Here is a 14657-nt window from a genome sequence, read left to right on the forward strand (position 1 = left end):
TCTTCTGATGAGAAGGGTTGAAGAAAAGCACCACTGGGGTGATTGTTTCCAGTGACACAATACGGCGTACACTGCAGAAGAATGGCATGCATGGATGTCATCCACAAAGGAAGCCTCTTCTAAAGCCCATGCTAACCCACCTAAAATTTGCCAGGGCCCATGCCGAAGAAGAAGACTACTTGGACTCTGTGCTCTGGAGTGATGGGACCAAGACAAATGTTTTTTTTAACTGATGGCTTCAAAAACTGTATGGCGGTGCAAAGGTGAGGAGTACAAACTAAAATGCATGGTGCCTACAGTGAAACTTGGTGGTTGCAGTGTCCTTCTGTGGAGCTGCGTGAGTGCTGCTGGTGTCGGGGAGCTGCATTTCATTGATGGTATCATAAATTCAGAGATGTACTGCTTTATATTGAAAGAGAAAATGCTACTATCATTCCGTGGCCTTGGTCCTCATGCACTTTTCCAACATGACAATGATCCAAACACACATCTAAGGCCACTATTGCATTTCTGAAGAACAGGATGAAAGCAATTCAGTGGCCAAATATGTCTCCTGATCTGAACCCAATTGCACACCTATGGGGAATGCTGAAGAGACAAGTTGAGCATCACTCTCCATCCAGCATGCAGCCTCTAAAAGAGGTAATTCTTGAAGAATGGAAAAAGAAAGATGTTGCGATATGTCACCAACTTGCTCATTCCACGCCTTGAAGACTTGGTGCTGTCCTTACACATCATGGAGGTCATACAAAATACTGGATGTAGTAGTTTTTGTTGTGGGGTGTATTCATTTTTGCATCAACTAATTTGAGTAAAACTGAAATCCAAGTTATATGATTAACCTTACATTTATGTAATGAGCTAAACAAATGTTTTATAAAACTCAGTTTTGTCAAAATTTTGTTAATTGTTTTCGAGTCACTGACCCAAGAAAAGCAGGTAAAAGTGCCTAAACCAGAGACCACCAGGCTGCTAGCATTTTCAGTATGATGTAAGCAAGTCCATTTACATACGTTAATGCTGCAAACATTTTAAAGTGGAACTAAACACTGCAATACTTACCTTTCTTTCAACAGTCCAACTTCCCTTGCTGGCATCTTCTACCTGGCTTCCTCCAGATGCCAGACTGTGGCCGTATTTGAACAGTGTGGGATGTCACTCCTTCACATGTGCAACAGTGCAGTCATCACAGCATACAGGTGTTTGCTCGCAGTTTTTAAAAGCGGGATTTTAGTGCCACCTTAAATTCCCACACATTTTAACAGTTTAATGTGACAGAAGCCAAGCACCAAGCAGAGGCATCCCTAGGGTTGGTGACACCCCCTCTGACAATCCCCGCAGAATGGATCGGATCTGCGGATTGAACATAATGGGTCGGACTCCTATCCATTATGCTCAATCTGCAGATCCGATCCATCCCTGCGGGGGATCGCCGGCTTTCTTTACAACTTACCTTTTTTTGGAGCAGGTCTGGTGTAGCGGCAAGATGTGTCTCCCATGTAGATATGTCCCCCCTGAAGCAACTGCACATGTCCCGGTTTCAGGCACAATCAATCAATGATAGAACTACTGTATCCAACCATGTACCTCTGGTGAAGTAATCCCTTCCAGGCCAATTTGCTTCAGGGGGGACATATCTACATGGGGGACATATCTTGCCGCTACAACGGCCCCCCCATGTCACTGTCCTCCCCATCTCACTCACCCCCCCCCCCCATGTCACTGTCTTCCCCACATGTGTCTGTACTCCCCATGTCACTCCCCCCATGTAACTGTCCTCTCTCCAATCCCTTATGCTCCCAATTAGCGGTGCAGCCTAAAAGGGGTTAACTGTGGCAGCTCTGTACTACAGTTGGTGATCGGCTTCTTATGCCTGAAACCAGGACATATGCAGTTGCTTCAAAGGGGGCATATCTACATGGGGGAGACATCTTGCAGCTACACCGGTGTCCCCCCGTATAGGTTGCATGCCGACGATCCCCGCAGGATTGCCAGCATGCAACCTATACGGGGGTGACACCGGACCCGCTCCAAGAAAAAGTAGGTTGTAAAGAAAGCAGACGATCCCCGCAGGATGGATTGGATCTATCCTGCTGGGATCGTCGGCTTGCTTTACAACTTACCTTTTTGTGGAGTGGGTCCAGTGTCACCCCGTGCGGTCGGTGTCACCCTGTGCAGACCGCACCCACCTCGGGACACCACTGCCACCAAGCATGATTTCAGTATCAGAAGAGTGAAGATGTAGCTTAATGCTCCAATCGTCTGTGCTGTTTGCTTGCAGTAAGTTACTACAGCAGTTTAGCCGAGGAGTCAGTAGGAAATGGCATATGTTGCACATTCACAAGTAAAATTGTAGCAAAAGTACATAACTGATTTTACCAAAATGAAACCCTGTGTGTATAATACCTTATTAACCACTTCCATACCGGGCACTTTTACCCCCTTCCTGCCCAGGCCATTTTTCAGCGCTCTCACACTTTGAATGACAATTGCGCAGTCATACAACATTGTACCCAAACTAAAATTTTATCATTTTCTTCACACAATTAGAGTTTTCTTTTGCTGGTATTTAAATCACCACTGGGGTTTTTATTTTTTGCTAAATTAACAAAAAAAAGACCGAAAATTTTGAAAGAAAAAAACATTTTCTTGGTTTCTGTTATAAAAGTTTGCAAATAAATAATTGTGCATGTGAACGCTGTGACCATTCACATGAATGAAGCCATCCATTGTATACAACTGTTATGTGACCTGCTGTGATTGGTCACAGTAGGTCACATGGTACCGGCAACGGGGTCGGTACTTAGATCTGTCATCAGCCGCGTTCGAGATACACGGCCGGTGACAGGGTGCGTGGCTCTGCAGGCGCACAAACCCGAAAGGATGCAATATGGTGTCCACCCAAAAAGGTGGGGGTTTTTGCCGGCCACCATTCGGCCATATGCCAGGCAGCAAGTAGTTAAACACATTAAAGAAGTAGGGCCAAAGCTCTTTTGGCCCTACTTCTCCCGTGGGCCACAGGAGTGCACTTCGTTCTGCACTCCTGTCACCGGTTCTCACCTTCTCACCTGACAGCGGGTTAAATCCTGCTGGCTGACATCACTGAGCTGGTCCAGACTCTGGAAAGATCACAACTTTTTTTTTTTTTTAAATAACTTTGTGTACAAAATTTAAGAATACAAATAAAAAGGCAAACATTACTCACATACAGATAAGGTATAATACAGATGTAACTCCCTTTAGTGCAGTGTTTCTCAGTTCCAGTCCTCATGGACCCCCAACAGGTCATGTTTTCAGGATTTCCATTATTTTGCACAGGTGATTTGATCAGTTTCACTGCCTTAGTAATTACCACAGCTGTTTCATCTGAGGGAAATCCTGAAAACATGACCTGTTGGGGGTCCATGAGGACTGGAGTTGAGAAACACTGCTTTAGTGCATGTTTTTGTTTTTATCTGGGTGCATAGTTAGCAGCTTGCTAGAAGCCTGGGTATGAGTCGGCCTGGGAGTGAGTCAGAGAGGCTACTTTAGGTTAAGGCTGAAGGGCTCTGCAGGTCAGTTCTGATCCCACCCCCTTCTCTAGAAACTTGGAGAACAAGTTTCTAGAAGCAGTGGGTGAGGAGGAGCTGATCTGCATACTTAATTTAGCCAATCCCTAGGCAGAAGGCCTGGCATGGTGGCTAGGTCAGCCCTTAACTTGGAGACAGCATGGTCAGCAAGGGAGTCAGGTGGAAGATCAAATGTGGAGGTGCTGCTGGTGTGGAGCCTGGGGAGGGGGGCCCAGCCTACAGGCTGGAAGCTGGAAAGAATTACCTTCACTGTCCCACAGTCTACTAGGGAAAGACAGCCTGTCAGCAGGGAAGGTGCCAGCCCAGCATAAGGCCTGAAAGCAGCTTCAACCTTTAAAGCTACAGGACCAGGAAAGTGCGAGTACTTCTACACCCCCACGGCCAAAGAAGGGAGAGGGTTGTCAGGTGCAATACCCAACTAGCTCTCCCTGGGACTACATTCTTTGTGTGTGTCGAATTCTCTGCCCTGGTATACTCTCAAAACATCAAGGCGGATGAGGAGATTTTCATCTGGGGTCTGAGGAGGTTCATTTAAGGGCATCAAGTGCTCCTTGCAAAGACTGTGTGCCAATCTGTCAGAAAGGAAGTACCACTTCTGAAGGAGTAGAGAGCCTAAGATCCATTTTGTGCCGTTTTCTGGATTCTTGCCACTTTGCCTAAGAAGTTGGTCCTCCAAGTTGTTCAGTTACATTGGGCATCCCATATACCCCTAGACCCCATTCAAGTTGTTAACCCCTAATAAAACAACAAAAACCAGGCTCATGAACTGTTTAGTAACTTTCAAAGAAAGTGTGCAAAATGTGTCTTGCCTGGCTGCACAGAGCATAGAGGCACCCAAAACTCAGAGGCCCTCTAGATGGTAGTGCTACACAGAAAAAAAAAACAATGTCCATTCAGTACTGTATATAGGATTCCAACACTAATGAGCACAAAATATGCAGAATACCAGGAATCCTTAATGAAAAAGAAAAAAAAAAAAAAAGAAAAAAAAAGAAATGCAGGATGATTTTTGGGCTGTAATCTTACATTGTAACAAAGATAAGTGGGTCCTGGTCCTAAACAATGCTCAAAGTATCAGGTGGTACAGTACACTCAGAGCTCACCCATGAGTCCCAAATCCTATAAGAAGCAAGGAGTTTTAGTTTGTATAGTGGGATTGCTTGGTTGACTAAATTGAGACAAGAGGTCACAGTAGGGGGAGCTTGTGATTACCAGTGAACAGCTATGGATTTATTGGCATAAAATCAAACTAAAATCAAGAACAGCTTGGTACAGTTAGGGAGAGTATCAACTTTAATATAGCTGAATAGGCAACATAATGGATTACAATATGTTGGGCAAACTAATAAAAGCAGCGACCTTGGACCAAAATGTTCTAATAGGTAGGCATTCCATACCTGACCATAATGGTAGAACGTGCCATCCAAAGAGGAGCATGTAGAACAAACTGCAAACGAAAAAAGGAGCAGGGAGTAGAATATGACAAATAAAAGAAATTTGGTTTGGACAACCTTATTCCTAAAAGATAGCTATGGGAACTTGTAGGGGAAGGATTTCCTGTCAGGCCTCCTCCATAAGTTCTGGGATATGATATCCTGACTAATCTTGGGATCCACCCAGGTGCCTGGACTGGCAGCTTGCTTAGCCTCTCAGTGAGCTGCTGAGAGCCTGAGTCCAACCGCTCCTGCTTCCTCCACAGCCAGGCATTCCAGTGAGCACTGGAGGTGCAGAGCACTGAGCCCCTGACCAACAGTCACTGGCTCCCTGCTCATGGAAGACCTAGAACTGAGCTAACAGCAGTCTTTGATTGTTCAGTTCTCGGTCTTAGAAGCTGTTGGGGACAGATGCAGCTTTGGACCAATACTGCATCCACCTAGGCAAGTATAGATTTTTTTTTTTTATTTCTGAACTTCTCAGAGCACTTTTAACCAAGGCCAATAATGGTAACTCATTTGTGTACTTGTTGCAGACCAAAACCCTGTAACCCATCATGTTTTTTGGAAGGCATGTAACCCACAGCCTTGAGCCAGCACTTGTTTTAACATACAGTACTTTACTATGTAAAAACAGGTCCAATTACTGTCTCCTAGTGCATAGGTTAAAAATGCTTGAGAAACAGCTGCACATCTTATACCATCAATATTGCAATTAAAAAAGGGAATAAAAACTATATAATACAGTTTCCAGAGGAATACATATAAATGTGACCCCCATCTCTTAATCATACATATTGTTGCAATAATCCTTAACTCTAAAAGTGAAAAACAGTCCCAAAATGTAATCCAAATACAGGAACTGCTAATAACTGCTTTTAAAATATACCTAACATTAGTTACTACCACAAATACACTACACAATGGCAACTACAGAGTACAAGCAATGGAAATCAGCTCCATTTGATTCTTCCAGGCACAGGAAACATGGACACCATTCAGCTCTGGCAACTCGGGAACAATACCGTTCAGCTCTGGCAACTCAGGAACAATACCATGTTCTCGGATAGTATGTATTAATTGCCTTTGAGGAAAGAAAATACATTTTCAGATATACACTCCCCACATCTAATAACTTCTTTAGATCATGACTTTTCTTACCAGTGTGCTCTTGACATGACATAATAGAGAGTAGGTCTTTGAAATCCATTGAATGTAGAAGATGCAGACACAGTGTAGGCACCCATGTTCTCAAACAGTATCCAGTCCCCCACCTGCAGCTCTGGTAAGTCACATTGTTCAACAATGCGATCCAGTCCATCACAAGTTGGTCCCCAAATGCTGCTAGAGTAGAGTCTCTTATCTGATTTGGATCTCTGCAATGAAAAAAAAAAAAATGGGAGAGGTCCCTGGGCTTATGCAGTAATCTTATTTCCTCTCCCATGTTTAGCTTTACATGTAACTGGACTTCAGGTTAAGTCATGGGTCAGAGGTTGCCAGAAGACCACAAACATTCATACCATACAGTGGGGAAAATTATTTGATCCCCTGCATATTTTGCCCACTTACAAAGAAATGATGGGTCTATAATTTTTATCATAGGTGTGTTTTAAATGATAGAGACAGAATATGAACCAAAAATCCAGAAAAAAAAAAAAGCCACACACACACGTTATTTTACTCACCGAACTGCAACTCAATTTATAAGTATTTGATCCCCAAGCAAAACATGACTTAGTACTTCATAGAGAAACCTTATTGACAAGCACAGAGGTATGACATTTCCTGTAGATGGTTACCAGGTTTGCACACATCTCGGGGGCGGATGTTGGTCAATTCTTCTTTACAGATCTTCTCTACTGTAAATCCTTAAGGTTTCTTGGCTGTTGCGTGGAAACTCGAAGTTTCAGCTCTCTCCAGAAATTTGCTATAGGATGAAGTTCTGGAGACTGGCTAGACCATTCCATGACCTTAATGTGCTTCTTCTTGAGCCACTTGATTGTTGCCTTGGTGGTATGTTTTGGGTCATTGTCATGCTGGAAGACCCATCCACAACCCATCTTCAGTATTCTGGCTGAGGGAAGAAGGTTCTCATCCAAGATTTTACAATACATGGCCCTGTCCATTGGCCCCTCAATGCGGGAAAGTCGGCCTGTACTTTTAGCAGAGGAATAGTCCCAAAGCATAAGGTTTCCACCTCTGTTCTTGACTGTAGGGATGGCGTTCTTAGAATCAAAGTCAGCATTATTCTTCCTCCAAACACAGCGTGTCGAGTTAATGCCAAAGAGCTCAATTTTGGTCTCATTTAACCACAACACTTTCTCCCAGACCTTCTCTGAATCATTTAGATGTTAAAATGGCAAACTTCAGACAGGCCTGTACAGGTGCCTTCTTGACCAGGAGGACCTTGTGGGGCACTGCAAGATTTCAATCCATGGCGGTGTATTGTGTTACCAATGGTTTGTTTGATAACTGTGGTCCAAACTGCCTTGCAATCATTCACAAGTTCCTCCCGTGTTGTTCTTGGCTAATCCCTCACTTTTCTCATGATCATCCTTACCCCATAAGGCAAAATCTTGCATAAAGCTCCAGACCGAGGGTGATTGATGGTTATTTTGTATTTCTTCCATTTGCGAATAACCATTCCAACAGTTGTCTCCTTCTCACCCAGCTTCTTGCTGGTGGTCTTGTAGCCCATTCCAGCCTTGTGCAGGTCTACAATTTTGTTACCGATGCCCTTTGACAGCGCTTTGGTCTTGCCCATGATGGTGAATGGAAGAAAGATACTTTGGACAGGTGTCTTTTATACACATAACGAGGAGTTGTTAGGAGCACCTTCTTAACTTGACAGGACATACCACATAGCCAATCTGTGGGAGCCAGAATTGTTGGTTGGTAGGGGATCAAATATTTATTTTACATTTGTATCAGGTTTTTTTTTTCTGGATTTTTTGGTTGATATTCTGTCTCCATCATATAAAAATACACCTATGATAAAAGTTATAGACCCTTCATTTCTTTGTAAGTGGGCAAACAAAATCCGCAGGGGATCAAATAAATATTTTTCCCCACTGTAGGAGACCATGAGGTAAGACAACTGCTGCCAAGTAAAGGTGAGCTCAGACCCCATATTTATAGTCTGACAGGTTGCTTTTAAGGAGTCATGCACACAGGACAATTTAAAAATGCTCCTCCTGTTGGCAGCAGCATTTTGGCAGAAAAACGCATGACGCATGTCAAAGTGTCTACCGCTTTTACAAGCATTTGGGTGTGTGTACAAGGGTCAAGCGCTTGGGCATTATTTAATTTCATTGGCCAGAATAAGAATTTATTTTGGCCATTGAAATGAACGAACGCTCAAGCACTAAACGCCCCTAGCATTAAATACAGTTACAGTTAGTCTGGCTGAAAAAAAAGACAAAGTCCATCCAGTTCAACAAAAAAACAAACACACAAACGTTATAATCCTACACCCTGCAAAGCATGATCCAATTTGCTCCTATAGGGGAAAAAAAAAATCCTTCCGGATTCTCCCGTGGGTATATGCAATCCAGTCCGGGTACTTTATTCACCTTTATTCTGTCTAAATATTTTTGGATCATATCAGTTGTGAGCCAATGTGGAACATCTGGGGCTGTGTCAATACCATGCCCATTATGGACAAGAGCTCCCCCATGCTCCTTTGTATACACATAGCTGAAGGAAGGTATTTGGGTACATGGGAATATATTTTGCAGTATGTTCACATACAGTCTTTTTAAAGAACTCCCATTTCTGTGTTTTGTTCATTGATGCCAATTTTCCCTCCTAGTCTAAGTCTTGGAGAGTAGCTCTCAGCCTTGAAAAATTAGCTGTCATTTTTTGAGCATTTTTATTTTTCCTATATGTGCTTGCGGTTTACAGCTAACAAATGAAATTATGTTATGGTCACTGCTACCCAGATGTTCTTTTATATGGACATTTGTAATAAGCTCGCATGGTTTGAGATTACCAGGTCCAGCAGAGCATCATTCCCAGTTGGGGCCTCTATGAACTGTACCATAAAATGGTCCTGTAGTAGGTTTAAAATTTTTGTCCTTTAAACTGTTCCTGCGGTAACATTACTCCAGGCAATTTCCCGGTAGTTAAAATCCCCCATTATCATTGTCCCAGCCCTTTCGATCTGTGCAAGGAGCAGAGTCTGCCTCCTCATTAACACTGGAACACGTGTCAAGCTTTTTTTCTGCAAAAACGCTGCTGGTCCTGGACGCCCTGGCCCTTTTTCATGCTGTAAACACTGCTGCTACTAGAAGCTTTTAAAGTCTGTATGTGAATGGACACATAGTATAAAATGGAGGGTCATTTGGAAACAGTAAAGAACCCCCCCAAAAAAAACACCTGATGCCCCTAAAAGTGGCTGCAATAACACCCTGTGTGCTTGAGGTCTAAAGAGAATGTTTCGTGGTTCTGCACATAACATGACCAGGAAAAAATATTTTAAAACCGTAGAATAAAATGTCTAGATCTCCCTTTTGAACAATGGGTCTTCCTTCTATAAACCGTACCTTTTTTTTTCTGACGCCCATGTCAAACTTATACCTCGAGATCAAGCTGAAGGAGCCATGGATTCCATCATTTACATAGTACATTAATATTTTTTTTGAAGCATGATTTTCATCTAAGAAGAAAAATAATCTGTTAACAAGTTCTTGGGAGACAGCAAGTAAGACTTAAATCAACAAAAGAAAAAAAAAAAAAAAAAAATTGTGGGGTTTTGGCCACAGTTTTTTTTTTTTTATATATATATACTCAGTGAATTCAGAATGTATTTACCACCTTCACAAAAAGTTGTGCAAACAATGTTGCTGCCTCCCTGTTGTATTAAATTAACCTATTCTAAATAAATTCTCAAGGGTAGCTCTGCACATACAATTGCAGTAAAATTAATTCATCTAATAAAATCCCATGAACTGACTTATTTTTTCTGTGAAAAATAAATACCATTATATAAAAGTCAAATCAATTTTTCACAAAGTGCAGTGAACAAAAATGTTTCGACATTAAAAAAAAAAAAAAAAAAAAAGGGACACTCTAGTAAACTTGAAAATTATTATTATGCCAAATAATCTTTTCAATAGCTAGGGACTCCCTTTTAGGATGGGATAAGAAGAAAGGGTACTAAAAAAGCTGAGAGATATCGTGTGGATTTAATCACAGATTATATGCTCAAAATGCTCAATAAAAAAAACAAAAAAACCAAAAAACCCTGAAAAAGTTACTGAAAAATATTGGCCAATTTTTTTTTTTTTTTTTTAAAGATGAGGCATTAAATAAGATCCTTCCAAAGAAGCCACAAACAAACATACATATATACACACACATATATATATATATTATATATATATATACAGTGGAACCTCAACCTACGAGCGAACTAACCTGCGAGTTTTCCGAGATACGAGCAGTCGCTCGGACGATTTTTTGCTTCGGCACGCGAGCAGAATTTTAAGATACGAGTTCGAGGCGCGCGCAGCTCTAAGTGTATATTTTCAAGGCGCGCACAGCTCAGAGGGTATGAGTCACAGCATCCCATCTCCGATCCTTTCTCTCTCTCTCGCTGTCTACACGTGATTGAAATCCCAATTTCTAACTTTGTTGTAACCATGGCACCAAAGAAAGCAAGTGGTAGTGCGAGTACCGAGAAGCGGAGGATGATGTCCCTCGAAATAAAGCTTGAAATCGTCGAGAAGCATGAGCAAGGCATGCGAGTAAAGGAACTGGCCAAGCACTACGACCGTACAACGTCAACGATCTGCACCATCTTAAAACAGAAGGAGTCCCTAAAGAAAATTAAGCCAGCCAAAGGTGTCAAGATTATTTCAAAGCGCCGTACAGATGTGCATGAGAAGATGGAGAATCTGCTGTTGGTGTGGCTGACGGAAAAACAACTTGCCGGAGATACCGTCACCGAGGGAATAATCTGCGAGAAGGCGCGCAGTATTTTTTCAGATTTACAACAGCAAACCCCAGGCACTTCAACGGAGGAGGAATCCTTTAAAGCCAGTCGGGGCTGGTTTGATCATTTTAAGAAAAGGACGGGGATTCACTCCGTTGTTAGGCATGGTGAGGCAGCAAGTGCTGATGTAAAGGCAGCAGAGGAGTTTGTGAAAACTTTCGCAGAATTCGTCGAGGAAGAAGGATACATCCCCCAGCAAATCTTCAACTGTGACGAGACAGGGCTGTTCTGGAAGAAGATGCCGAGGAGAACATACATCACCGAAGAGGAGAAGAGGATGCCAGGACACAAACCTATGAAGGATAGGTTGACCCTCGCCCTGTGTGCCAATGCGAGTGGCGACTGCAAAATAAAGCCGCTACTCGTATACCATTCGGAGAACCCCAGAGCCTTTAAAGCACACAAGATAATAAAGGAGAAACTCCATGTTATGTGGAGGGCAAACCCTAAGGCGTGGGTCACCAGGCAGTTCTTTATCGACTGGGTAAACCTTGTGTTTGGTCCTTCGGTGAAGAAATATTTGAAGAACAACAACCTGCCCCTGCGAGCCCTTCTCGTCCTCGACAATGCTCCTGCACATCCACCACAGATCGAGGAAGAAATACTTGATGAGTATAATTTTGTGAAGGTTCTCTACCTTCCTCCAAACACCACCCCTATCCTCCAGCCAATGGACCAACAGGTAATATCAAATTTCAAGAAACTCTACACCAAGCACCTGTTTCGCCGTTGCTTTGAGGTGACGGAGAACACAAACTTCACCCTTCGAGAGTTTTGGAAGGAGCATTTTAACATAGCAATAGGCCTCAAAATCATCGATATTGCCTGGCAGGGGGTTACGAAAAGGACCTTGACCTCTGCTTGGAAGAAGCTGTGGCCTGAAAATGTGGCTGAAAGAGATTTTGAAGGGTTTGAGATTGAGGAAGAAGAGGAGCCAGTGGAGGAAGAGATCGTGTCCATTGGCAAGACTATAGGTCTGGAGGTGGATGAAAGAGACATCGAGGAACTCGTTGAGGAGCACTCCGAGGAACTTACGACTGACGAGTTAAAGGAGTTACAAGAGCAACGGCACACAGAAGCATTAACTGAAGCTACTTCGGAGGGAGAGGAGACAGAGCCAGAGATAATCAGTACAAAAGACCTCAAGGATATTTTGGCAATGTGGGAGAGGGTGGCAGGTTTTGTTGAAAAGAACCATCCTGAAAAAATTGCAACGAGTCGTGCGACAGAGCTTTTCAACGACACGTGCCTACGTCGTTTCAGAAACATTCTCAAAGGGAGAATGAAACAGACTTCCTTAGACATGTTTCTTAAGAAAAGGCCTTCAGCTCGAAGTGAGCAAAGTGTGGCAAAAAGGCCAAGAACTAGTGAAAGTGAAGAGAGTGATGAGAATTAAGCGAAAACAAAAATCATCTCCAAGGTAAGTAAATTGTATACAACCTTATTATGTATATTCATATTTTCTTTCTATTTTGTTTTTATATAATATTAGTTATGTAAAAAGCTTTTTTCCTTATGAAATAACAAGAAAAATGAAAAATATGAGGTGCCATTTTGAGGGTTGGAACGGATTACGGCCGTTTCCATTATTTCTTATGGGGAAAATTGATTTAACGAGCGAGCATTTTGAGTTACGAGCTCGGCCACGGAACAAATTAAACTCGTAAGTTGAGGTTTCACTGTATACACACATACACACACACATACATACATACACACACATAAAAGATCTTTGCATAATAAAAAATAGTACATAATGTGGTAGAACCTCCAAAACACAAAATAAAAAATGTTTTCTGAAATAGGGGGGATTTCATAACTGCAATAGATGTAAAGCTTGTCAAGCAAGCAAACAAAATAATGAGAAAATAGACCAAATTTACTGCACTACAAAACAGGAAGAGGAGGATGATATCAAACTTGTGATTCTTCTCATGTCATTTATCTCTTGGAGTGCCCCGGTCGGCTCCAATGCATGGCCAGAAGCACAAGGGAATGAACAAGAATAGGGGAGCATATAAACAACATAAAGGGAGTGGACAATCAGTGTTTCAAAACACTTTAAGCTGAAGCACAATAAAAGGTTGGTAGGGGATCAAATACTTATTTTACTCACTGAACTGCAACTCCATTTATAACATTTGCATCATGTGTTTTTTCTGGATTTTTGGTTGATATGCGGCTATCATTTAAAATACACCTATGATAAAACAATTATACCCTTCATTTTTTTGTAAGTGGGCAAACTTACAAAATCTGCAGGGGATCAAATAATTTTCTCCACTGTATATAATTTCAGAGAGAATTCTTAAAGGTTCCTATGTGTTTGGATAAAGAAGTACTAAAAACAATGGATGTTTTGCGGATTATGTAGAGGACAAAATACCTGCGGAACATAGTGTTGGAGATGTTAGTAAGAAAAACATTTTTAACTGATTAGGATATTATTGGAGAACGAGAAAATTTTGAAGGAGAAAAATTTTTTATAGATTCAGAAAGTGCAATGCCCATATACATACATGAAAATATTTCTAATGTTTTAGGTGGATACAAAGAAAATTGTTAATTTTATGAGACAGTGTCCCCTTAAGTTTAATAACATAGCATCCTTGGAATTTGGTCGGTTGAGGAAGGAATTGGGATACCCCTATACAAGCTTTTTAGGCCAATAAAAATATTTATATTTCACCCAGAATATTTTGTATTTCAATGGTTTTTATTAACTTTTGTAAACAATTTAACAAGAAGGAAGGATTAAAGCAAAAAGACACGCCCACGCAGGGACTATCAATGGTACATAAAAAATAAAGAGAACAGTACTGTAACTCCAACAATGCAAGGGGTGAGCCCACGTAGGGGCCATCAATTGCACATAAAATACAGAAACAGTGATATAACACCAACAAAAATTTCCAGCCAAAAGGCTATCACCTCACATAATCAAAACAGAAAAGGAGGGGAGAAAAAAAAAAAAAAAAGGGAGGAAGAAAACCAAAAAGGGCAGAAGTAGGGATCTGGGAATTCTAATACCATACAGCATCATAAACCCAGACTAGCCGGGGGGGAACACTGGAAAAGCATGTGTCAACCACGGCTCCCGTATTTTCAAAAATTTTTGTTGGGAGTCATTAGGGATACTCGACATCTGTTCTTCGAGCATCAGAGTGGTTATACGGTCCCGCACACCCTGAAGAGGGACAAACGGGCTCTTCCATGCCCTGGCAATTGTTCTATTGGCTGACAAACATATGGGAAGCCAACTTCTGCTGATGAGCCAACAGTTCCCAGTATGGGACAATGAAGCAAAGCACACCGAGCCTCTCGGCATATGGAGAGAAGGAACAAGGTGTAAAGAAAGCCAAAGACACGAGACCAAAAACGAATCAGTCTCGGGCATGACCACCATACAGTGAGGAACAGAAGTACTTGAACACCCTGCGATTTTGCAAGTTCTCCCACTTAGAAATCATGGAGGGGTCTAAAATTCACATTGTAGGTGCATTCCCACTCTGAGACGGAATTTAAAAAAAATAAATAAAAATCATACAATGATTTCCTGAATTTTTTTTAAGAATTTATTTGTCTTGCACTGTGGAACATAACTATTTGAACACCGAAGAAACAGCAAGAATTCTGGCTCTCAAAGACCTGTTACTGTGC

The 14657-nt window shown here is 41.9% G+C and overlaps 1 protein-coding gene across 1 annotated transcript in view; it reads right to left on the reverse strand.

Moving 5' to 3' along the window:
* Positions 1-4839: 4839 nt before the first annotated feature.
* LOC149467238 (ornithine decarboxylase 1-like) overlaps positions 4840-14657 on the reverse strand; it is a 53582-nt gene continuing 43764 nt past the window's right edge. Inside the window, exons 8-10 of the mRNA XM_089672041.1 lie at positions 9547-9659; positions 6164-6378; positions 4840-6086 (exon numbers count right to left, since the gene is read on the reverse strand). Coding sequence (XP_089528167.1) covers positions 5933-6086; positions 6164-6378; positions 9547-9659 — 482 coding nt within the window. The 3' untranslated portion in view covers positions 4840-5932. The remainder of the gene's footprint in view (positions 6087-6163; positions 6379-9546; positions 9660-14657) is intronic.

This window comes from Staurois parvus, unplaced genomic scaffold (assembly GCF_062004578.1).
Source record: "Staurois parvus isolate SC_StPar_1 unplaced genomic scaffold, SC_StPar_1.0 ptg000118l, whole genome shotgun sequence".
Classification (NCBI taxonomy): Eukaryota; Metazoa; Chordata; class Amphibia; order Anura; family Ranidae; genus Staurois; species Staurois parvus.